Here is a 23,387-nt window from a genome sequence, read left to right as displayed (position 1 = left end):
CTATCAAGGAGAGCCAAAAGCATAAAAATAAAAATATGCCTTATGCAAGACTTCTTTCTGAACTCTTTCATCATAGCAGATTAATTTAACATTTACAGGATACGAATACTACTCAAGACTTGAAAGTAACCTATGGGAGCATATTGTCTGGTACCATTCTATGCAATATGAAGATAATTAGTAAGAAGGTTGTGGTGAAGTTAGAAGGTAGTCTGATAATCAGGAGTGCCAAAACTGATTATATTGATGACTTTCTTGTCATATCTAAGTTGGATAATTGAGAAGTGATTTTGGAGTATATCAGGTTGTACAAAGAAGAGATTGGTGTGACTCTGAAATGAAAGACATTCCATATGCACCCGTGGATGTGTATAGAGATTCAAGGAAGAGGAATGTGGATGCTTCTGAAAATCAAAATGAGGTTCAGAAGCCGAAGAGGAATGTGGATGCTTCTGAAAATCAGAATGAGGTTCAGAAGCCAACCAAGAAGAAAGTTGTGACCATTAAGAAAGTTTTAAATGGGTTTGTATCCTCTTTTGTCTTCATGCCTACCAAGACAATAAATGGAGCAATTGATAGAACACTTCAGAAGGTGACTTTTTCTTCTATCACATCTACTCATGTGTGTTGAGGAAGATGGTTCTACCTCTTGAAGAGGAACAAGAAGAAGAGGAATATGTTAAACCTCTGGTCAGGAAGTTGAAGAAGCAGTCTCAAGAACTATTAAGAGAATCTGTGGAAGAGGATGCTAAGTTGTTGGTATCTCCTTTGAAGAATAAGGTTATAGAAGTGTCTTCAAATGCTGAGATTCTGAGATAAAAGGCCAAGTGTCGTGGCGCGAAAAATACCCAAGCGTAGGAATGCTCGAAATACAACACAAATTCGCCACCCAACTTTATTTATTTCAAAAGAAAGGGAAAATATCGATAAAACCCTTAAAAGAAAAGAAAATGGTCATCACAATGAAATTCAGGTATAGGAGTCGGATACCAACTCCTATACCTGAATTTCGTTGTGATGACCAACGAAATTCCCTTACATCCATCATACTCAATGGGAACCAATTTAATTAGTTTCGTAAAAGAGTTAGCGTGATGTTTATTTGCGATCTTCTAGTTTATTGTGCGTTTAAAAAGAAATAAAGGACTAAAGATAAGTTCTTTATTATGGTGTCTGACGAGACGTTGGATACCGCTCCTACGTATCCTCTTGTGCGATGAGGATCTCAAGACTACGTAGTTCTTAGTAGAAAACTCACGTATTGGTTGGTTGATTTTAAGTAGTGATGCTTAGATCAATTTAAAACTTGCTTGTTGCTCACGCTTGTAGGCTAATATATTTGTTTGTCTTCGTTTCGAATGGTTAAAGCATACTCCTTTGTAAAAAAAACTTTTGGGATCACGCTAAGGCAAAAAAGATAAGTTTGATTGGTTGAATTTGCTTTTAAACGAGAGACGAATATTTGAAAGGTAAACTATCCAGGAAGTATCCGAATACTCGGGAAAAGAGGGGCATACGCTTAATTAGTTCTTTTTTGTCCAATTTAGAGTGAAGAAGAAGCTGTCTACAATCTCCTGGATACGCTACTGGTTATGATATTTTGTTGCATTGAATTGAACAGTGTTGATCTAAATAGATGATGGTTTATCATTATTAGTTATTATGAATTAGAAATTTTTTCTTACCCTACTAAACCTTAGACAATTGATCCTTTTGTGCGCGCGCACACACTTACACAAAAGATCAGAATAATATTACTGAAAGTGCTCCTATATACTGATCTTGTAAATATTTGATCCAGTTTATGCATTGCTTGAAAGTGCTCTCAAGGTTTTCAAGTGGTTTTCATCCAAAGTTTCTAGAGCTTGTAACTTTGTAGGCAATTATATTATGTCCTGTGGTCTAATGTTATAAATGTTATCATCATATAAAGCTTCTGCCTATACTCTTTAAACTTTGATTCATTGATATCAAACCACAACTCTATATGAAAAGCTATTTTACAAGGTGGAAACATATATATACAAGGTTATTTTACATACCAACTACTACTCGAAGGAAATACTTAACAAATCTCCCACTTCTTTAAAACCATTGTGGGAAATAACTTTGTTTATTACTTTGATGATCTATATCCTATGTCTTAACTACCAATATTTGAAGGCCTTCTTAAAATCTCTTCCTCCATTTTGCTAGCCTTGACAAGAAGATTAGTACTTCTGACGGATCACGCAAAGAGTACAAAGCACATGTTTCTCTCGGAGTCGAAGACACTATAATCGGATAACCTTGCCCTCTACTTCGTATAACCTACAGAAATTCGAGGAAATTAAGCCATAACTACCAACTCGGTCGCATATATGCGTCTTAGTTATATCAAGTGATGATAACATAACATAACATGCATGGTAAAGGAAAAAGAGATAACTAAGTAAGATTTTACCTTAAAAGCATCTTCATCAGTTCTATCATCTCCAATATACAAAGGAAGAAAATTGTTGGAATTGCTTAATCCCAATGTGTCTAAAAAATATTCTATAGCATTTCCTTTGTTCCATTTTATTGATGGTCTTATTTCCATAACCTATAAAAAAATATTTTTAGTACCAAAGAGGAAACAAATTATGAACTTCATAAGAATCTAGTATATACCTTTTTACCCTCATTCATGCAGAACAATGGATATTTTGCAAGCACAGACTTCACTTTCTCTTCCAAAACATTATAATCCTAAACTCAAACATAATCATTACCATTAAATGTAGACCCATATAAAAATAATTTGGAGGAAACTATTAGAAATTAATTGTTACCTTTTCATGAACCTGCCGAAAATGTACCGAGACACAGAATTGGTTATCTTCTATACTTGCACCTTCTATGCCCTTTATTACATCCTCTAATCTTTTTAACATCTGTTTGCATAAATAACCAAACACTTAGTTCTCACTGAAACATATACTACTCTTCTAATATGCATTGAATGTATTTATTCATGCCATATTGTATGATTTTTTCTTGCAAAAACTTGTTCAATTTATGTATATATGTTTGATACAGTGCGTAATGATACGACGATGCATGAAACTATTGATGAACGGAAAAATGTTAAAAACACGCAGCAGCAAAAAATAATCCCATGTAACTTTCTGACCTCTTGAATTGCAGGCAAAAATTTCTTGGCAGGTTGAAAGGGAACTCCGTTGCCCTAAAAATTAACATCAAGGATCATTCAAGTTATAAGAGTAAACATTTGAAAATATCAAAGGTTTTTTTTCAAGTGTACTTGCTCATTTTACTTACATTTGTGTGAAGAGTAGTGTTGTCACATTGGTTAATTGGCACTGATGGTGCCATTATGTCCATACCATGACTCCCAGCATAATATAAATTATTTAACTTCACAAAATCTTTTACCTAAACCACAAAATTGTTATATATATTATTATTATTCTTTTATAATAAAAATAAGGAAAATTTATGATAAGAACTCACTTTTTCCCTGCCTCTTCCAGTAATTATTGCTGTTGGAAAATAAGTAGCAACTTCAGATACTGCTGCACGCATCTGACATCACATCCAGTTAATTTTATATTAATTGAATGATGAATGTATTTGATCTATTATATATAAAAGTGGTAAGATACTAATAATTACCTCATCAGACATGAAAGCGCGATCAGGGTTATTTACAATGGGTGATAAGGTACCGTCATAATCTAAAAATACGACGATTCTTTTTCCATTGACACCTTTCATCAATCTATCGAATGAGCTCAATGCTGAAGGGTGTGTTACCAGCCATGAATCATAGCCAGAGTGAATGAATTTGGTATTATTTGTGGTTAAAGAATGATGAGTCAAGTTGAGTGCCCTTGGAATTAAAGAGTGTTGTTGTCCATGAGTGTTGTTTGAGTCATCTTTTGATTTCATAGTGTTGTGTGTTGTTTGAAACCCCATTCTCTCTCGTAGCTTTGTCAACTTCTTTTTTATAATCTGTAGGAAGAAAATTGTCATGAAAATAATAAACTTAAATGTTATGTTTGTGTGAATCAATAGTATAAGAAAAGTTATTGTCTTGGAAATAATAAAAATAGTCTTTTGTTAACTTAGTCTAAATAAATAATTTGAGAGTAAGAAAATGTCTTTTTAATTTTTTCAAACTCATTTTTCATTTTTCATTTTCCAACTCACTTTTCACTTTCCAACTCACTTTTCACTTATCACTTTTCACTTTTTATTTTTTCACTTTTCAATTTTCACTTTTTATAACTTTATTATTATTATTTCTAATAAATTATTAATCAAAATATTCCAATAAATTATTTTTTAATAAAAATATTATTATGATCATTTTAAATGATTGTTAGTTTACATTTAAAATAGTATTTAATTTTTAAAAATTAAATTTAGTAATTGAATATTAATAACGAAGAAATATAATTTGAAATAATTTTTATTTTAAGATATAATATTTTTTAAGAAAATAATAATAACTTTAGTTTAAAAATATACTTGAAAAGGTGTATTATTGGATAAAATACAAAAATGTGTGTCACTTATCATTAACTTTAATTTATATGATTCAAAATATTATTATATTAATATATGTCATTAATGAAGTTTATACAATTATAATAATGTTTGCACAGTAAAATATTAAAAAAATTATTTGTAATTGATGTCATTTCACAAATATATATATTATCAATGTAAATAAGAGAAATATAATTGTAACATACTACTATTATTTATAGTCAAATTCTATTAGTATCAAACTCTATTGATTCAGATATTTTTGTAAATGATACCTAAACAAAAATAATATTTGTATACGCGAAAAAATCTATTATTGAGCTAAATATTTTTATATACGAAAAATGGTATTTATGATAAAAAAAATTTTATTCAAAAAAAGGTATACCGGAAAAAATAATTACTGATCTAAATATTTTTATATACGAAAATTTACAATTGATTCAAATATTTTTGTAAACGATACCTAAACATAAATAATATTTATATATGGGAAAAATCTATTAATGATCTAAATATTTTTATATATGAAATATAGTATTTGTGATCCAAAAAATTTTGATTCAAAAATTGTGTACGGGAAAAAACATCTATTATTGATTTAAATATTTTTATATAAGAAAATTTACTATTGATCTAGATATTTTTCTAAATGATATCTAAACAGAAATAATATTTATATACGAGAAAATATATTATTAATTAATATTTTTATATACGAAAGATGATATTTATAATCCAAAAATGATATACAAAATAAAATATTTCTTTAAATATTTTATACACGAAAAAATTTATTATTAATTTAATTTTTTTTAATCTTCTATCAAAAATAAATATATGAGATAAACAAATGCGTATACTAAACTAAAATAAACTAAAATCTGTGCGTATGTACGAATTTATTAGTAATTAAATTATAGAAATAATAATAAGTTACATAATAACTAGAAAAGTGAAAATTATGATTTACGTACCTTGAAAGTGACAAGTAGAAAAAGCATATGTTTCATCTTTGATTGGAATCTCCAGCAATGAGTCCTGTTACCTTCTTGATGCAGTAATTAATTTCATCAAAACCAAAGAAGTTATAAATATCATAAGAATTATATGCAATTATTTAATGATACCTTTATAAATGAGCAAATATTTGTCATGATTTTAGTGGACAATTATATTCATTTCCTACGCATTTTTAGCTGAAACAAAAATATTTGGTGAATTCTTATTTACCCAACTCAAAAAGTTGGGTAAGATTACCTCTTGTGTAAAATGCCTGGAAAATAACAATCAATTGTAATATTTATGGACTTGGATCCTCTCCTTCAATTTCTTCTCTCCAATTATCTCCTTCACACTTTTCTCTCTATATCTCTCTAATATTTTCTCTCTCTTATTCTTTTTATCATTTTTTCTTGATGCAATTAATTCTACTACACTTGTTTTTGTGAAGGAGAGAAAAGGAGGGAAGGAGAGGATCCATGGTCAATATTTATATACAATCTAAATAATATTTAATTTTTTTGTCGTTGTACTATTTTTGTTATACAATCTAAATGATTTTAGGAAGTCATTTTCAAATTTAAGCATCAAACAAGTTCAAAAACAGATTTAATATACAAAAATGTTATTTTGGCAAATCTCTATCAATCAATCAATCCAGAGAAACCAGGAGCTAACAAATGTTTTCAGTGGGCCAAGTAACTAACGATTAAAGTAGTTAAATAACATGAAGGAGTCATTTTCCATAAGAAAAAAAATTTGGTTTTAACAGAAAAGTACATAAAGAAACAACACAAAAAAAATTACTTATTAATAAAGTATATATAGAGATTTGACAAGTTGTCCATTTCCACATAAAAAGGCAAAGTTTGAAAGACTTGTGTCTTAAAGTTGGGTAGGATATTAGTCGATTCTGACTCAGATGAGAGTGAAATAACCACAAAAATTCATTTCATTATTAGTTTAAGTCTACATCAAAAACTCTTATATATACTTTAATCTATTTTTTTTCTATCTTTTCACATCCTAATGAAAGTGTGACATTCATATTTTATTCTTTGAATTAACATAGAATTTTTTTTATTTGGGTCCACTTAACTACCTCTCTAACTGATTCAGTTTTCCCTCCCTTTCCTAGACTAAATCAATCAAGTTGAATTAATACTATTAATAATATAAGTTAAACAAAATTAACAAACTCTAATAATATTTCAAACAGTCACACATGACACCTGCACTTGGTTGATACGTTATCTATCACTAGTGGATTTCATAATATGAATATGATTAGTATATAGATTGACAATAATTGTATTCAGGTAAGCTCCAGGAAAAAGACTTGATGTATCATAAATATTCATTCATTAATAATATCTAGATTATTTGTACCAAATTAATTGGATTTCTTCATCAAGAAAATGGCTTATTATGTAGAGTAATCTTTATTTTTTTTTGATAAGCAATGAATTATATTAACAACAGCACAAGTGGTGCAAACATACAGTATTACAGAAGTTCAGTGGATTAAAACCACCAGCCACAAAACCAGCCCTGCTTACATGAAATCAAACCAACAGTACAGTGGCCTAAACCATTACACAGTATTAGAGTAATCTTTATGATATTAAAGTTATATGATTTGTGTCAGTAAATAATAGCTCAACGACAGAAAACAATATTATTTAGTTAAACATTAATACTAGGGTTTGAACGAATACCGTTCAAACCCTGATACTGATGTGTGTATGAGTTTTTAATGGTAATTATCATTTCGTCTGTAGACCTGTTTTGTGTCAGCCATAGTTAACTTGCACCCATGGATTTCAGAAGAAACAAAACATGGTTTAGTTAACAACAAAACAGGCTTTTGATTCCAGAAAAAGAGAAGGTTTTCTCTATCAGAAAGTGACAAGTAAAGGTTGGTGAACTAGTTCTAACACCAACTCGTTAAAAGTCATAATTAAAAACAAAAAAGAAAAACCAGAATATTAAAAACAAGAATACACGTGTAATCTATTAAGCAACCGTACTTTTTATCGGTTAAAAATAAAGAAAAACAAGAGAGAGTTAAAGATACGTTAAGTTAAAAAGGACATAATTGACTTTTGAAGCCGAAAGTATGAACACAAACTAGAATATTATACTATCAACTTTGTCTACTTGAGGAATGAAACTGAATTATACAGGAATTTTGATATGGTAGAAGTAAAAAAAAGAGATTTGACGTGTTAGTAAACGAAACGAAACCATTGATGAAAAAGCTTATTAAACTAGACATGGGTTGGTGGGTGGTGAAGCAGGAAACCAAACATCCTAGTACGACAAACTAGTCATTCTAATATAAATTACGAGATTCTTAGTGTACTTTTCTTCCTTTAGACGTGTTAATTATTTATGTCTTGTACAAAAACAATTGTTGAGGTGTCGTTCAAAGAATCAATGATCATGGACACTTTTTCCATGAAGAGATGCTTAACAGAATATACAAGATACACCTATGTTGATATCACAAGAAGAAAGCATAAAGAGAAAATAACTTTTCATTATTGAAGATTAACTGTAACTGTTACATTGAGTTCATATATATAGTGTATAAACTAAGGGTACTTGTATTAAACTAACTATACACTAAGTGTATTAATGTACCATCATGCAGCTATATACACACTATGCTAATACCTCCCCACAAGTTGGAATGTGGATATTGCACAATCCTAACTTGGACAGAAGAGAAGAAAATAATGGTGAGTGCAAAGGTTTAGTAAGAACATCGGCCAGTTGACAGTGAGAAGGCACAGGTAGCAAGTGAATGAGATTAGATGCCAATTTCTCCCGAATAACGTGGCAATCTATCTCGATATGCTTACTACGCTCATGAAAGGTAGGGTTATGGGCCAAATAGATAGCAGACTTGCTATCACAGTAAATGGAAGCTGGCTCAGAGAAAGGGATGCGAAAATCATCAAACAGAAAACGCAACCATTGAATCTCGCATGTTAGAGAAGCAAGTGCCCGATACTCTGCCTCAGTGGAGGAACGAGAAACGGTGTTCTGCTTCTTGGAGCGCCATGAAAGTAAGGAGTCACCAAGGAGAACACAAAAACCAGTGACAGATTTTCTGGAGTCAGGACAACGGGCCCAGTCCGAATCGGCAAATCCATGAAGTTTAAGAGCACTGGAACTAGAGAAGAAGATACCCTGGGCAGGAAATGTCTTCAGATAACGTAAGATGCGAGTAGCTGCTTTGAAATGAGAAACAAACGGGTTAGCAACAAACTGGCTGAGATGTTGAACCGCATAGGAAATGTCAGGACGTGTATTTGTAAGGTAGAGGAGTCTGCCAATTAATTTCCTATAAGAGGAAGGATCATCCAAGGGAGTACCATTGGTGGAGGATAACTTCAAAGTAGGATCAATAGGAGTTGTGGCAGGTTTAGAACCAAGAAAGCCCGTGTCCTCAAGTAGTTCTAGCACATATTTCCTTTGGTTCAAAAAAATGCCTGAAGAAGATCGAGCTATCTCTAGACCAAGGAAAAATCTGAGTTGGCCTAGGTCTTTGATTTTGAATTTCTGATCCAAGAATGATTTGACCAACTTGATCTCAGTGAGGGAATCACCTGTAAGGACTATGTCATCAACATAGACTAAAAGGGCAGTGAAATGTGAAGCTGTGCACTTGGTATAAAGAGAGTGATCAGCTTCAGACTGAGAATACCCCAAGGCTAAAAGTGCAGTGGATAATTTTGCTTGCCATTGCCTGCTAGCCTGTTTCAAACCATATAAAGATTTTGTGAGTTTGCAGACTTTAGAAGAGGTAGAACAGCCATAACCTGGTGGGAGTTGCATATACACTTCCTCATTGAGATCACCATGAAGAAAAGCATTGTTGACATCAAGCTGCTCCAAATGCCAATGCTTGATGGCAGCAATTGCTAAGAGGACCCTGACAGTTGTGATCTTTGCAACAGAAGAGAAAGTATCAAAGTAGTCCACTCCCTCAAGTTGAGTGTAGCCCTTAGCAACAAGTCTTGCTTTATATCTTTCTATGGTTCCATCAGCATTGTACTTCACTTTATAGACCCACTTGCATCCAACTGGTACTTTACCTGCAGGAAGATCTACAAGAGTCCAAGTTTGGTTAGACTCAAGGGCAGAAATCTCAGCATTCATGGCCTGTCTCCAACACTCATGCTTAGAGGCCTGGGTAAAGGTTTTGGGTTCAGGGATAGAGGATATGGTGCAGCAAAAATGTTTGTAGGCATTGGAGCAGTTTTGATATGATAAGAAGTTTGAAATAGGGTAAGGGACATTGGGACACTGCTGAGGACTAGTGGATAAGAGATTGCAATGGAAGTCTTGCAAGTAGCTAGGGGGGTGTTTGGTCCTAGAGGATCTTCTGGTAGGCTGAATTAAGGGAGGTGGGGAAAGATTAGGAAGAGAGCTGGCAGTAATAGGGATAGCATCTGTCATGACAGGTTCAGATGTAGTATTAGGGTCAAAGTCTATGACTTGAGGACTTTGAACAGGGTTGGTAGGGACCACAGGGTCAGAATTAGAGGTATTATGGACAGGTACAGGGATAGTTGAGGGAAGAGAGGGACTGACTGGCAGAAGGACAGGTTCAACCTCAAGGACAGTGTTATTATCCAGTGTATTATCCAATGTGGTAGTAGAGGTATCCTGCAGAGAAGTTTGGACAGGGACAGATTTGAAAGGAAAAACACTTTCATAGAAAACTACATTTCTTGAAACAAAGAGTTCATGAGAGGACAAATCATACAAGAGATACCCTTTTATACCATCTTTGAAGCCAAGGAAGACTGCCTTTCTTGCTCTAGGCTGGAATTTGGTTCTGTGAGCTTGAAGAGTAGAAGCAAAGGAAAGGCATCCAAAAACCTTGAGATGGATCAGAACAGGAAAAGTGTGAAAAAGAAGTTCATAAGGGCATTTGTTTTTAAGGAGAGGGCTAGGGATTCTGTTAATCAAATGCACAGCATGTTTAATGCTGAAATTCCATAGAGAGGTAGGCATGTTAGAGTGGAAAGCAAGAGCTCTAGCTACATTAAGAATGTGCTGATGCTTTCTCTCTACCACCCCATTCTGTTGGGGTGTTTCAACACAGGATTTCTGGTGGGAAATGCCTTTGGAAAGAAAAAATTGGCTCAGGGTAAGAAATTCTGAACCATTGTCAGATCTAAAACACTTCAAAGATGTTTGGAATTGATTTTCTAAAGAAGCAACAAAGTGAATAATACTCTGCCTGACTTCAGTTTTAGATTTTAAAAAAATGATCCATGTGAATCTAGAAAAATCATCTACCAATGTAAGAAAGTATTTGTGACCTTGAATAGATTCAGAGGCAAAGGGCCCCCATAGGTCAGCATGGAGAATATCAAAAGGAGCAATAGTAGATGAAGTACTAGTAGGAAAAGGAAGCTTTTTCTGTTTTGCTAAATGACAGGAATCACAAGGTAACATATTATCTTTATTAGAAGGTATAATAGGAAAATTCTTAGCTAGAGTAAGCATACAAGAATCAGAAGCATGGCCTAATCTATAGTGCCAAGTTTCAAAAGAATTAGAAATAGCAGAATTACAATGAGAAGAAGAAGTATGAGTGTCTATGAGATAGAGGCCTCTATGCAGCTTAGCTGTACCAATCGTTTTCCTCGAATGGTTCTGCAAGATTTGACAGGAATTGGAAGAAAAATTCAGAGAACAATTCATGTTATCAGTTAGTTTGGTAACAGAAATCAGATTAACATGAAAAGTGGGAATATAGAGAACATTAAAGAGAGTGAGAGTGGAAGTGATGTTCACAGTGCCAGAGATGTTAGCTGCTATATTGGAACCATTAGGCAAAGAGACAGATATAGGCACAATGGTATGATAGGAAGAGAAATTTGAAATATCAAAGGTTATGTGGTCCGTGGCTCCTGTATCTAAAATCCAAAGATTAGAAGTCTTACCAAAACCTGATGGTGTGTTGGAATTCATGGCTAGGGGAGACGTGGTAATGGAATTGATGGTAGGAGTGGATTTTGAGTGTTGAAGCAGGGCACGAATGCTTTGAAATTCTTCCTGAGTGAAGCCAAATGAGGATCCTGAAGCAGTATCTGCAGGCACAGAACCATGAGTGGCAATATTGGCTTGAGGTTGTGGAGGAGCAGGAGCAGGAGTCTGAATTTTGTTCCTCTGTTTGAATCCAGGGGGATAACCATGTTTCTGAAAACATGTGTCCACAGTGTGATTCGTTCGTCCACAGTGAGTGCACACTCTATTACCCTTGCCCTTGGAAACAGAAGGCTGTTTGCTAGAATGAGCATTGACATGGAGGGCAGAAATAGTAGATTCAGGGGGATCGGAAGGTGAGGCATAGTTAAGCTCACGTTCTTGTTGAATAACAAGAGAGAAAACCTTGTCAATGTGAGGCAAAGGTGTCATCATCATAATTTGGGACTTGGATTGAGCAAATCGCTCATTCAATCCCTTCAAAAACCTGATAGCATAATCTTGTTCACGGTATGTTTTGGCAGAATCAACAGCACCACATGAACAAGCAAAAGAACAGGTACAACAAGGGAGAGGGCGATAATTCTCAAGCTCATCCCAAAGCATCTTCAATTGAGTGAAATATTCAGAGACATCGAGAGTACCTTGGCGGAAGCGATAGAGTTCTTCTTGGATATCGGAGATGCGGAAAACGTCGCTCTGTGAAAACCTAATCCGTAAATTGTTCCAAACACCAGAAGCCGTTGCAATCCACAAAACTGATTTCGCAATCGAATCGGAGATGGATCGCTGAATCCAAGAGAGGACCATAGTGTTGCATCGGATCCACTGAGCGTACAGAGGATCTGTGACGAACGGCTTCGGAAACGTACCATCAACGAACTTTTCCTTATTCTTTGAAATCAATGCAAGAATCATAGATCTGGACCAGGTGTGGTAGTTCTTGTTGTCCAATGGTGGAGCAACAAGAATCAGCGCAGGACTTTCGTTCGGATGGAGGTAGAACGGATTAGAAGAGTTTGTTGCATAATCCGCATAGCTCTGGTGATCCATGGCGAAGAGAAGGGAAACGATTGAAGAACAAAGAATGACGAATCTTGATCAATCGGAGAAAGAGGAGAAGAAGAGGCTTGTGCAATCGGAGAAGATGAACAAGCGAGGGAGAAGAAGCTTGTGCAACCGAAGAAGCTTGTGCAACCGAAGAGGATGAACGAGCAAGAGAAGGGATTGGTCACCAGAGCTCAAGCGATGAGCTCTGATACCATGTTGATATCACAAGAAGAAAGCATAAAGAGAAAATAACTTTTCATTATTGAAGATTAACTGTAACTGTTACATTGAGTTCATATATATAGTGTATAAACTAAGGGTACTTGTATTAAACTAACTATACACTAAGTGTATTAATGTACCATCATGCAGCTATATACACACTATGCTAATAACCTAGCTAGTACTATAAAATTATAAAAATATATTTACTAAAAAAAGAATTGGAAGAAAAAAAACAACTTAATACTACTTTTTTTATTAAAAAAAGACGCTGTGGTTCAATTATTAGAGAGACAAGAGAGAAAAAATCAGACATGGAAAGAGCATACAGTATTTGTTTTCTGTGTGCTCGTTTGAATCAGTAGTTTTCTATCACTGGCCTAATGTTTGTCTATACAGTGCCTATGTCTATGCTAAAAAACAACAAATCTTGGGATTACAATTTTATAGGTTCTGAACTCCCAAAACCGACAGCAGTAGCAGAAACATACAGACAAGTCATATGAAGAGAAAACAAAACAGTAAACTTTTTTTTGAGTAATTTGTCTGGAAAGAAGTAAAAAGGTACCGGTAAAATCATGTTAAGTTTAATGAATGAAATTTGAAACCAGTAAAATTCTCTGTTTTATTGCACTTGTTTTATTTTATTAATCCGTTATCTTATCTCTGTTGTGTTGTAAATGGAAAGGTGAATAAGTAACGGGAGTAGACAAAAGAGTAAAGAAAAAATATGACACGATGAAAAAAGTGCATGAAGATAAGAGTACTGTGTCAGCATAGAGTGGCCAACTTAGGACAGATATGGAACATTGCTATGATTCATAGGACCGACATTAACCGTTTTATGTCCTTTCAATCAATCTTACACCTAAAAAGAATGTCTAGAATAACTCATTTTTAGGAATTCCGTTACTTATAAATATAAACAACTTTTTTTTTATTTTTTATAATAAATGTGAGTTAAATATCATAAATATGGTTTGCAATTATATTCAAATACTACTCTCTTTTTTCTGCTGAGATACTACTCCATTTTTATTATATAATAAAGTAACTCATTTTATACATTCATATTCAATGCATTATTTTTATTTCTTTTTGTATTCAATGTATTTGAATTCTATATATAAATGAGATTATTTAATTTATTTAAAATATAATTTTACTTTATAATAAAGACCAAAAAATATTCCCTCAATTTAAAATTTAACTTTTTAGATTCATTTTTAGATTCATTCAATAAATGTTGTATTTGAGTTGATATAAAGACTAGATACATCTGCTTATAAAAAAAAAAGACTAGATACATCATTTATTTAATGAATGTAAAAAATTAAAATTTACTTATAAATAAAAATGGAGAGAGTTTTATTCAAGTGAATCGGATATATGTATACCTACTTTAAATAAATTAAATAAATATAAATAATAAATATAATTTTTATTATTAAAGATAGTGTAAAGTATTATTTTTAAATATAAAATATTATTACACACGGCTAAATAGAACGACCTCAAAACAGATAAAATTTATTTTTATTTTTTTGAATTTATCTTGTTTTTTATTTTATATATATATATATATATATATATATATATATATATATATATATATATATATATATATATATATATATATATATATATATATATATAATTGAAATATTTCTTTTGTAAAAAAATATAAATTTCATAGCAATAGTTTCTCCTATACACTAATATTTGTTTAGTATAGTTTTGTAAGAGTTTCATTATTCTTTTCTATTTAAACATTTTTGTTCAATTTTTGTAAAATGATCAAATAGGTTACAAAATGTAGGGAGTAAAATAAAAAATTTAAAAACTTGTTTAAGATTGTTTTATAAAATTATATATTATTATAAATCGGATATTCTCAACACGCAACTGCATAGACTTATCTCTCGAGTTAGAGAGAATTACAATAGGCGACAAAATCTCTTTTAAAAAATTTAAAAGTAGATTCGAATTCAAGATCTCTCATTTTATAAAATTATATTTCTTTTTTTAAAATTTTTTATACCAAAATAATCTAAATAGACCGTGCTTACTTTATAAAACTAAATAATCAAAGCATAATCAATTTTATTTTCTACCTTATTGTCCTTTATGTTACTTGTCAAAATTCAAATTGTGTCATATTATATATAAGCTATTAAGTAATGTAAAATTTAGACAAGGTTTTAAATATTCTTTTATTCATTATTTACATTTTATTTGGAAAGTAAATGGAGTACTATTTTCAATTAAATTAACTATTATATTGGTCCGAGTCAATAATAGCCCACGGGCCCAGCTGAATCACACGTGTACGGTCCATATCTCTGACACACAACACAAGACCTCCCCCCACTAACTAAATAAAGCCCATAAACAAACTTCGCATATATTTTCGGCCCGTGAAGCGGAAGAGAATACACACGCGCCAAACTCAAGCGCGTCGGAAAAAACTGAGAGCGCGTTAGTAAAATAGTAAAACACCGAAAACCAAACAAAAAAACGAATTCCAACCGCTTTTCTCTTTTCTCGTGTGCACAACTTCTTTTCACATAAATGAAACAAAAACCCATAACTATTTTTAAATTATTTTAAAAAATTTAAAATAAAAAACTCAAAAGGGTGAAGTAATGAAACAACGTGACTTAACCGGAATCAAAATCAACCCTTCAAACAAAAAAGAACACAGCAGAAGAACCAGGAAAAGGAAAACACTCTAGCTGAAGTTTACAACTACGTTCTCACACCGACAATAATTTTCCATTATTTTACTATTAACATGTTTTCAAAACAGAAATATGTTAAATAAAATAAAATGTTATCTTAACAGTTAAGAATACCAGAAATGAATGACATGCAAGGAAATGAAACGGCCAAATTCATAGAAATTGGACAAGTGGAATACAATAATGACAATGTAATCTAAGAAAACAAAAATGATACTATATAGAACAAAAAAAAAAAAACACATGAAGCGAAAAATGAATTATATAGAAGAGAAAAAGGAGCTTACAATGGTTGTAGAGTGGTGGTGGTGCAGTTGGTTGTAGCTGCTTTTACTGATATGAGAAAGCAATATAATGGAAGAGAAGAGAAATGAAGAAGGGGGAGGAGAAAGAGGAGAAGAGAGAGTGTTATTTATAGAAGAAAAGGGGAAGGGTTTAGAGAATTATGGGGTTTGGGTGATTGCCAAGTGCCATTAAGTGGGCCCATGCATGAGAGGAAAATTCCTCTAACTCCTATAAAAAAATTAATAATATATTAAATAGCTCATTCATAGTACTCCCTCCGTCTCATAATAAGTGTCCCATTTGCACTTTTCTTGTGTCTCAAAATAAATGTCCCTTTAGTCAATCAATGCAATATTTATTAATTTTTTCCACTAGTATACCCCTATATATTAACTTTCACGTTTTCCAACTACTCCACTACCTATAATAAATAAGGGTACTTTAGTAAATGGTATTAAATTTATCACTAAAATCAATACATCTAATCATTTTCTTAAGAACCGTGAAAAGTTCAAATGGGACACTTATTATGAGACGGAGGGAGTAATTGCAAACTCTAAATTTTAATTAAAAGCAGCTATTAGTTTGTTTCAAAATATTTCAAACTTACCTTTATTAAATATTTTGTAGAGTGATGATCTATTTAAACCGTTTTTGAATTATAACATGTATCGACATTAGCAGTTACTTAAGTATTATAATAAAATTTAAATAATTTTGAAATGAAAAATTAGTCTCTTATTTAGAAAGGAAATTAAAAAATAAAAGAGTTGAACGGTTTTTTTTCCACAAAAAAGAGAAAATAATTAGATCTTTTTTAGTTTTTTTTTTTAAGCAAGTTGATATAAATGTGAGAACTAAGGATTCTCCAACCTTTTTACATAGAAACGGGAAAAACCCGACAAAAAAATGGAAGGGCAAAAAATTACCAACCAAATAAATTACGAAAGCAAATTCAGAGGAGGCTTGCTAAATTCGTAGAAACTAAAGTTGGAATTGGTAATTTCTCCTAGAACCGACCACTTCCAAATTAAAAATCTTTATATTCCATACCGTATTATCAACACTCCACCCATCGTTACGGAAGCAAATACCATTACGAAGTAATCAAATAGACCAAGAGGTAGCTAGCCATATCACACCCCATTTACCCTCTTTCATTTTCTTACCTTTACAATAAGAGTACCAATCCATAAAACTCAAGGAGCACTTTTCCGCCACACCGACCAATTTACCTATCCACTTAGCTATGTCATGCCAAATTCTACTTACCACTCGTTTCTTTAATAAATCCTTCGTAGGAAGCCTATTCGCACCCCATTTAGTCTTACACCTTTTATACTTTCTTTGTCGTTGTTTTTTCTCCTCTCACACAGTCACATTTTGTAAGTAATTGATAGATCTTGATGAGTATTTTTTGAAATAATATTGTGAGGGGAAACTCCTATCAATGGTTGTTTAATATGCAAATAATTAATTTTATGTTATTGTATATGATGTGGTTGATACCGAGACAAAGGATAATTTGAAGTCGTTTATGAAATTACTTGAAAGTGACATAGGAGATCCTGTGAGCTATAGTTGAAACTTTACATCTGATCAATAAAAGGTACTTTTTGTTTTTTTATAATTTACATGATTGTTATGTTTTGGTTGTTCATAAATTACGAGAAGCATGAATAACTGTCAGGGACTTATTTGGATAATTTTTTATTTTGTGCTTTGTTTTCATTGTTGTTTTGTTCTGTATTTATAGGGTTTATTGTCCGCACTAAAGGAAGTAATGTCACATGTCTATCAAAGAAAATTTACACTTCATATATGAGGTATGAGGCATTGTGTGACAATGTGTAAAAAGCACAACTGAACCATGATACAAATCTCATATGAATAGATTGAAGACACATAATAAAGAAGCATGAAGTTATCTCAACAATATTTATAAAACAACATGGGCGAAGATATAGTCAATCATTGACCTAAGTTGGATAACATTACAAATAACACGTGTGAAGTTTGGAATAACAAGATTGTGACATATAAGAAAAAACCTATTTTGAAAATAATAGAAGAGTTGACATGTTACTTGTCTTAGACACGTGCAAGAGTATATTACATTTCCATTTAAACTTGGAATTTCGTCAATCCGAACACCAATGTAACACCCTAATATAGAATTATTTTGCTTATGTGTTTATTTTTGAATATTTTGGTGTTTTATTATGTTGATGAGATTATTGGTGAGGGTGTAAGACCTTGTGTTAGAAAATATATTAGAATAATTAAATAATGGTTTTATGTTGCTAGTAATTGAAATAATAAGGAAAATAAAATAAGTTAGGAGGTGTAGAGATTTTAAGGGCATGGAGGTAATTGCAGGAGAATAAGTGAGGACATATGAGAAAAGACATAGTGAGGGTCTAGTGAATACTAGAATCGGGAAAATTAGGGAAAAGAGAGATCATTCTGTTGGTACATGAAAAGTTGAGAAAAAGGAGAAAGAGGCTAGGGCACAGAGGAATCAAGGGAGCATTCATCCATAGTGAGTGAAGAAGAAATTCCTAGAGATAATCTAAGGTAAGGATGGATAATGGTTCTCGATTATAATTGATATGAGGGAATGGTAGATATAGTATTTTAATCGTTTTGATTGATAGTGATCGGTATGAATATTGATGCATATGTTGTGTTGTGAAATATTTGATGATGTTACTCCTGTAAATTGAATTATTGATTTGTGTGCTTCATAAACCATGATTGGATTTGACATGAATGGATGAATTGCTGATTGGTGATGATGAATTTGGTGTTATAGTTAAGATGTGCTGTTAATCCATGATCCCATGACATGATGGATGGAAGTAGAATGTTAAAATAGAAGAAAATTGAATTATTGTTATATGAATTCGTGGGATAAGTTGTTGGTATGTAAATGGGTGTTTAGATGATTAAAAACTGAATTTTCATGCTAAAACAATAGTATGTGTCGACCTGAATGAGCTATGTGTCGACACGTAGCCTTTAGAAAAGTGATTTCTGGAAAATTTTAACGCATGTGTCGACACATAGAGGTTGTATGTGTCAACACATAGAAATAGACGGTACAAAATTTAAAACGAGAGTACATGTGTCGACCTGTAACATGTATGTGTCGACTCATGCACATTGAATTTTCCCATAAACGTTAATTGTTTGAGTATTATTCATATGTCTATTATGTTTTTTTAATTGATTGTTTATATGTTTTGTTAATGAGTTATTGCATTGTTGTAATAATGTTGAGTTATGATGACTTGTTATGATGATAAAGCTTGAGGTTGTTTTTGTGGAACTGATGTTGATGATGTTATTACCGCATGTTATAAATCGTGCATCCATATTGTCGGAACTTTGGTTCTAATTATGTTGTGGCCTCGATTCTATGGTGGTTGTTCGAGTGCGAGTAGTTAATTCCTATAATGAGGCATTAGTGAAGTGTTTCTTATGGTGATGGTAGCAATTTGCGTGCTCCAGTTCCAAGAGGTAATCGATCCTATGGTGAGGATCATGGAGAAAAATGGACCCAAATATTCATAAATCGGTACCACATGCATTTAGTCAGTGTTGTTTGCATAGCATTTTATGTGGCATTGCATAATTTTGTTGGTCCAATATGATACGGTGATACTTGTATATGTTATGTGATTATATGTGAGCCTTGTGATGGAAGTCGTATATGAGTTACTTATGATGTTTGAGGTGTGAGTTTATGATGTGTTGATGTTGTTGACTTGTTACTTATACTTGTTTAATATATTCTTTCTTTTTTCTTTTATAATTGATTATGATTACTCACCCCTTCTGTTTGGATGTTGTCTCTATGTTGGTAACGCGCAAATACTAGGGAGTAGATTATGTGGAAGTAAGTGGAAGATAGCCAATGGAGCTCGCCTTTAGTTTATAGTTTTATTTAGTAGAATTCTGCTCTGATCATGTAACATCGAGTTGGGGCATGTCATACCCAAAAATTTGCCCATGCTATTTTTCATACACAAAACCAAATCAAAAGACAAAGCTCCAAAACACAGTCTCCCACACAGAAGTTCTAAACTAGGGTTTGAATAATTCAGAGGAAAATCATTGAATCAATGGCTCAAGGTGGTTCCATAGGGTCACTAACATCCCAAAACATCTCCATATAAAGTTTCAAGACAAACAGAGAAAACTTAGTCCCTCAAATCATGATTAAGTCAACAGTCGACTCTCAAGGGCAAAACAGTCATTTCAAGCCAAAAATACAGTCAAAGTTCAAGATATTTGGTCAACAACATCCTCATAACCCTAAAATCATCATTTGATCAAGGGTTGATCATGATGATGCAAGAAAGGATCAGAGAAGTCAAAAGTCAAAAGTTACTATTTTGGGTATGAACTGAAAAAGTCAACCAAACTTTGAAAATTCACCAAATATTCATACTTCATCAGAAAAATTCCCACCAAAGCTCATTTTGAAGGGAATTCATTCCTCTATCTGATGGTCCAAGAATCAAAGTCCATAGGTCAATGGTTTAAGAGATATGGCTTCATACATTATAGGTCCTTTTCAAAAGTCAACAAAAAACATGTTTTTCAAAAGGACATAAAATAAGAATGGAAAAAGATTTTGATGTGAGACCAAAGACACTGGTTAGAGGACTCTCTAAGGTTTCTAAAAAGTCCTAGAACACTTCTATACTTCAAAAATTGAAAGAGATTGGCCTTCCTAAAATTGAGCTATTTTGAAGGGAAAAATGTGAAAGAATGTGAAAATTTTGCAAATGGGCTTAAGTTATTTTGATTCAATCTTGATCCACAAGTCATCTAAAGCCTCAAACCCAATTCCCACGAAATTTTGGCTTTTATTTGATTTTATATGAATTTTTTATCATTTAAATATGATAATTAATTTATATGAATCATAAAAATCAAAATATTCAATCAAATATCCAATTCCAATCAAATCCAATCACAATTATGTCCCATAATCATCATATTTTCGTGCAAAATAAAATTGGACAAGATTGAACCAATATTTGCCAATTTTAGAAAGTTTCATAACTAATTTTCAAATCAAATTTTCCAATTAATAAATCAATGATTCGAGGAGATTTGTTGATGTTTTATTAACCCTAATCATTCCTCTATAAATATACAACAAGATCATAGTGCAAGGGTTACGATTTTGCAGCCATAGCATTCAAAACCCGAGTTCAAAGTTCAGCAAAAATTTCACACTACAATTTTGCATTACAAGTCAATTCAAGGTGTTTGATCGTTTCCAATACGTTCCTTGGACGCCACTGAAGCTAATCAGATACTTGTTCGCGACCAACACCCCCAGAATTACCTCCTTTTTAGCAAAGTAAGTCATTACTTTTTTTGTTTCGATTGCTTTAATTCATGCATCATTCTTGGAATTTGGTTGCATATTGTTGATCCTCATGCTGTTTAGAACGTTTCTGGGTTATTGTTTCGTTGTTTGCGTGAATGTATGATAAAACACCATTGTCGATGGTTAGGTTTCGTTTTAGGGTTTTTTTGTGCAGATAAAATTAACCTCGATTAAGGGCATGTTTGAGTTCGTGAGGTCTGGACGATCGTGTTCATGGCCTCGCGAAGTATTTTTGTTGCTTTTGTGCGTATTCGTAATCTTGCAGGTCTATGGCAATGGAAATCAGAACCGTCGGTAAAGCCCTAGGTTTAGACGACGGGCGGAAGGTAGAAGATGAGGACGTGTCTCCGTCTCATTGGCCCATTCGAATCAGAAACGCGCGCGCGCCTTGGGGAGAATCTGGGGATCCAATGCGTTATGAAACATGCGATACTGTGGTCCCTCATCATCTCAGCCATCAGATCAATTCAGCGTCTCATCCAACGAACCCAGAGACGCAGATCTATCATGTGCATCCTGCGCGCATCACACCTGATCAGAAGTTAAGGTTTTCTTAATTTTTTTTTATTTTTTATTATGTAATTTGTTTTTATTTATTTATATATATAATTCTAAATATTTTCTTTTTCTTACTAATAATAACTACTTATTTTCCTTTTATTCTAAAGATAATAATTTATTTATTATAATTTCTTTTAATTATATGTTTTAATATAAATATTAAACTATTATATTTTTCTTTTAATTATTTATTTAAACTTTAAAAAATCATAATATTATTTCAAAAAATTCAAATTCCAAAAATATCATAAAAGAATTATTTTTACTCTCGATTTAATTTTTTGATCCCGATTTAATTAATTAGGTCGCGAGACCAATAATTAATTAAATCGTTTGTGTTTCCTTATTTATTTAAATTCGTACCCTAATCAGGGTTTACGAAGATCATGCCCTACACTGAATGTTTTTTATGCCTTTTCAGGGTTACCTCTCAAAGTGCCTTCTGACTGTGCACCTGATCGAGACTCAAAGCTAAGTACACTATTTTATTCCTAAAAGTCTATTTTGTTTCCTTTTAAAATCAGGGTTTGCCTTGCATTCACCTTCTTTTTTGCCGTGCCTTTCAGGGACAACCCTAAAAGCGCTTAGTAGCCATATCAGATCAAATGTAAAAAGCTAAGTACCTTTCATTTGTTTGCTCATTTTAATTTATTGTCTCAACCTTCTTATTTTAGGGTTAGAGATGTTCGCCTCCGAATTAGTCATACACTCACCCTATTTTTATTTTGTTTGCCTTTTCAGGATTCGATGATTGCCAAAGCTACGAATGTTTGGTAACCCTAAACCCTGACTTTAATATTTTTCTGTTTTATTATTACTTGTGTCAAACCCTATTAAGGGATCCGCTGGTTACAATTCCCCTCTCCTCCGCTGGTTTCATTTTCCCCCTTCCCTTTATTGCTTTATATACTGCGTGGTTAGTAATTTAGGGAGTGCAACTCGTTAATTGAATTAGAATAACTAATTAAAAGATAAATATCTGAATTGAATCACGTGATTGATGCACACACGCACGCTTTTTGGGTAACCCTCTCTGTTGCCTTGTTGCCTGTTGCCTTGTTGCCTGTTGCCTTTGTGTTTTGCAGAATAAGCCACGTCCCTCGAATTCGAGGATACCTCAGCCATGTTGCCTCGATAAAAAGGTCACGACCCTAATGATGCTGCCTTCGATACACAAATGACCTCGACCCTCGGATGTTGCCTACGGAAAAAGGCTGAGGTATCTCATGGCTGTCTGCGAAAATGGCTTATTCTGATCCTTACCTTAGACTACCTGCCCTTCTATGGCATGGGACAGTCTTATGGCAAAGGATGCTTCGATGACCCTTCAACCTCCAAACGAAAGGCTTCCTGCCCTCTTATGGCAAGGATAGACCCTTTCATTCTGAAAGGCAAAAAGAGACCTATCATCTGAGTTTAAGGTAATTGCCCCTAATTGCCTTGCAATGCTCAAACCTATTTATTATATTCTTTCTCATAATTTTTCAAAAGGGCAACGCTTATTCACAAGCTAAAGTCCCTATCTCTTTCATCTACATTTTCTAAACAAACGAGCAAGCAAAGCAATT

The 23,387-nt window shown here is 32.8% G+C and overlaps 1 protein-coding gene across 2 annotated transcripts; it reads right to left on the bottom strand.

Annotated features, from left to right (window-relative positions):
* Nucleotides 1-1,948: 1,948 nt before the first annotated feature.
* LOC131661320 (probable trehalose-phosphate phosphatase C) lies at nucleotides 1,949-15,944 on the bottom strand. 2 transcript variants are annotated; one of them, XM_058930824.1, is made up of 10 exons: nucleotides 15,851-15,944; nucleotides 5,514-5,587; nucleotides 3,658-3,996; nucleotides 3,496-3,567; nucleotides 3,304-3,417; nucleotides 3,155-3,208; nucleotides 2,814-2,915; nucleotides 2,653-2,730; nucleotides 2,444-2,584; nucleotides 1,949-2,310 (listed from the first exon to the last, which is right to left on the bottom strand). In XM_058930824.1, exons 2-10 carry the CDS (start codon nucleotides 5,547-5,549, stop codon nucleotides 2,170-2,172), a joined length of 1,077 nt encoding a protein of 358 aa, XP_058786807.1. In that variant the 5' UTR covers nucleotides 5,550-5,587; nucleotides 15,851-15,944; the 3' UTR covers nucleotides 1,949-2,169. The 2 variants fall into 2 exon arrangements, with proteins under 2 accessions (XP_058786807.1, XP_058786806.1); XM_058930823.1 differs by having other exon boundaries at nucleotides 5,514-5,584; nucleotides 15,851-15,936.
* Nucleotides 15,945-23,387: the final 7,443 nt, after the last annotated feature.

The sequence above is a fragment of the Vicia villosa genome, linkage group LG3 (assembly GCF_029867415.1).
Source record: "Vicia villosa cultivar HV-30 ecotype Madison, WI linkage group LG3, Vvil1.0, whole genome shotgun sequence".
Lineage (NCBI taxonomy): Eukaryota > Viridiplantae > Streptophyta > Magnoliopsida > Fabales > Fabaceae > Vicia > Vicia villosa.
The sequence above is the reverse complement of the archived record's forward strand: the minus strand, read 5'-3'. Positions and strand labels throughout refer to the sequence as shown.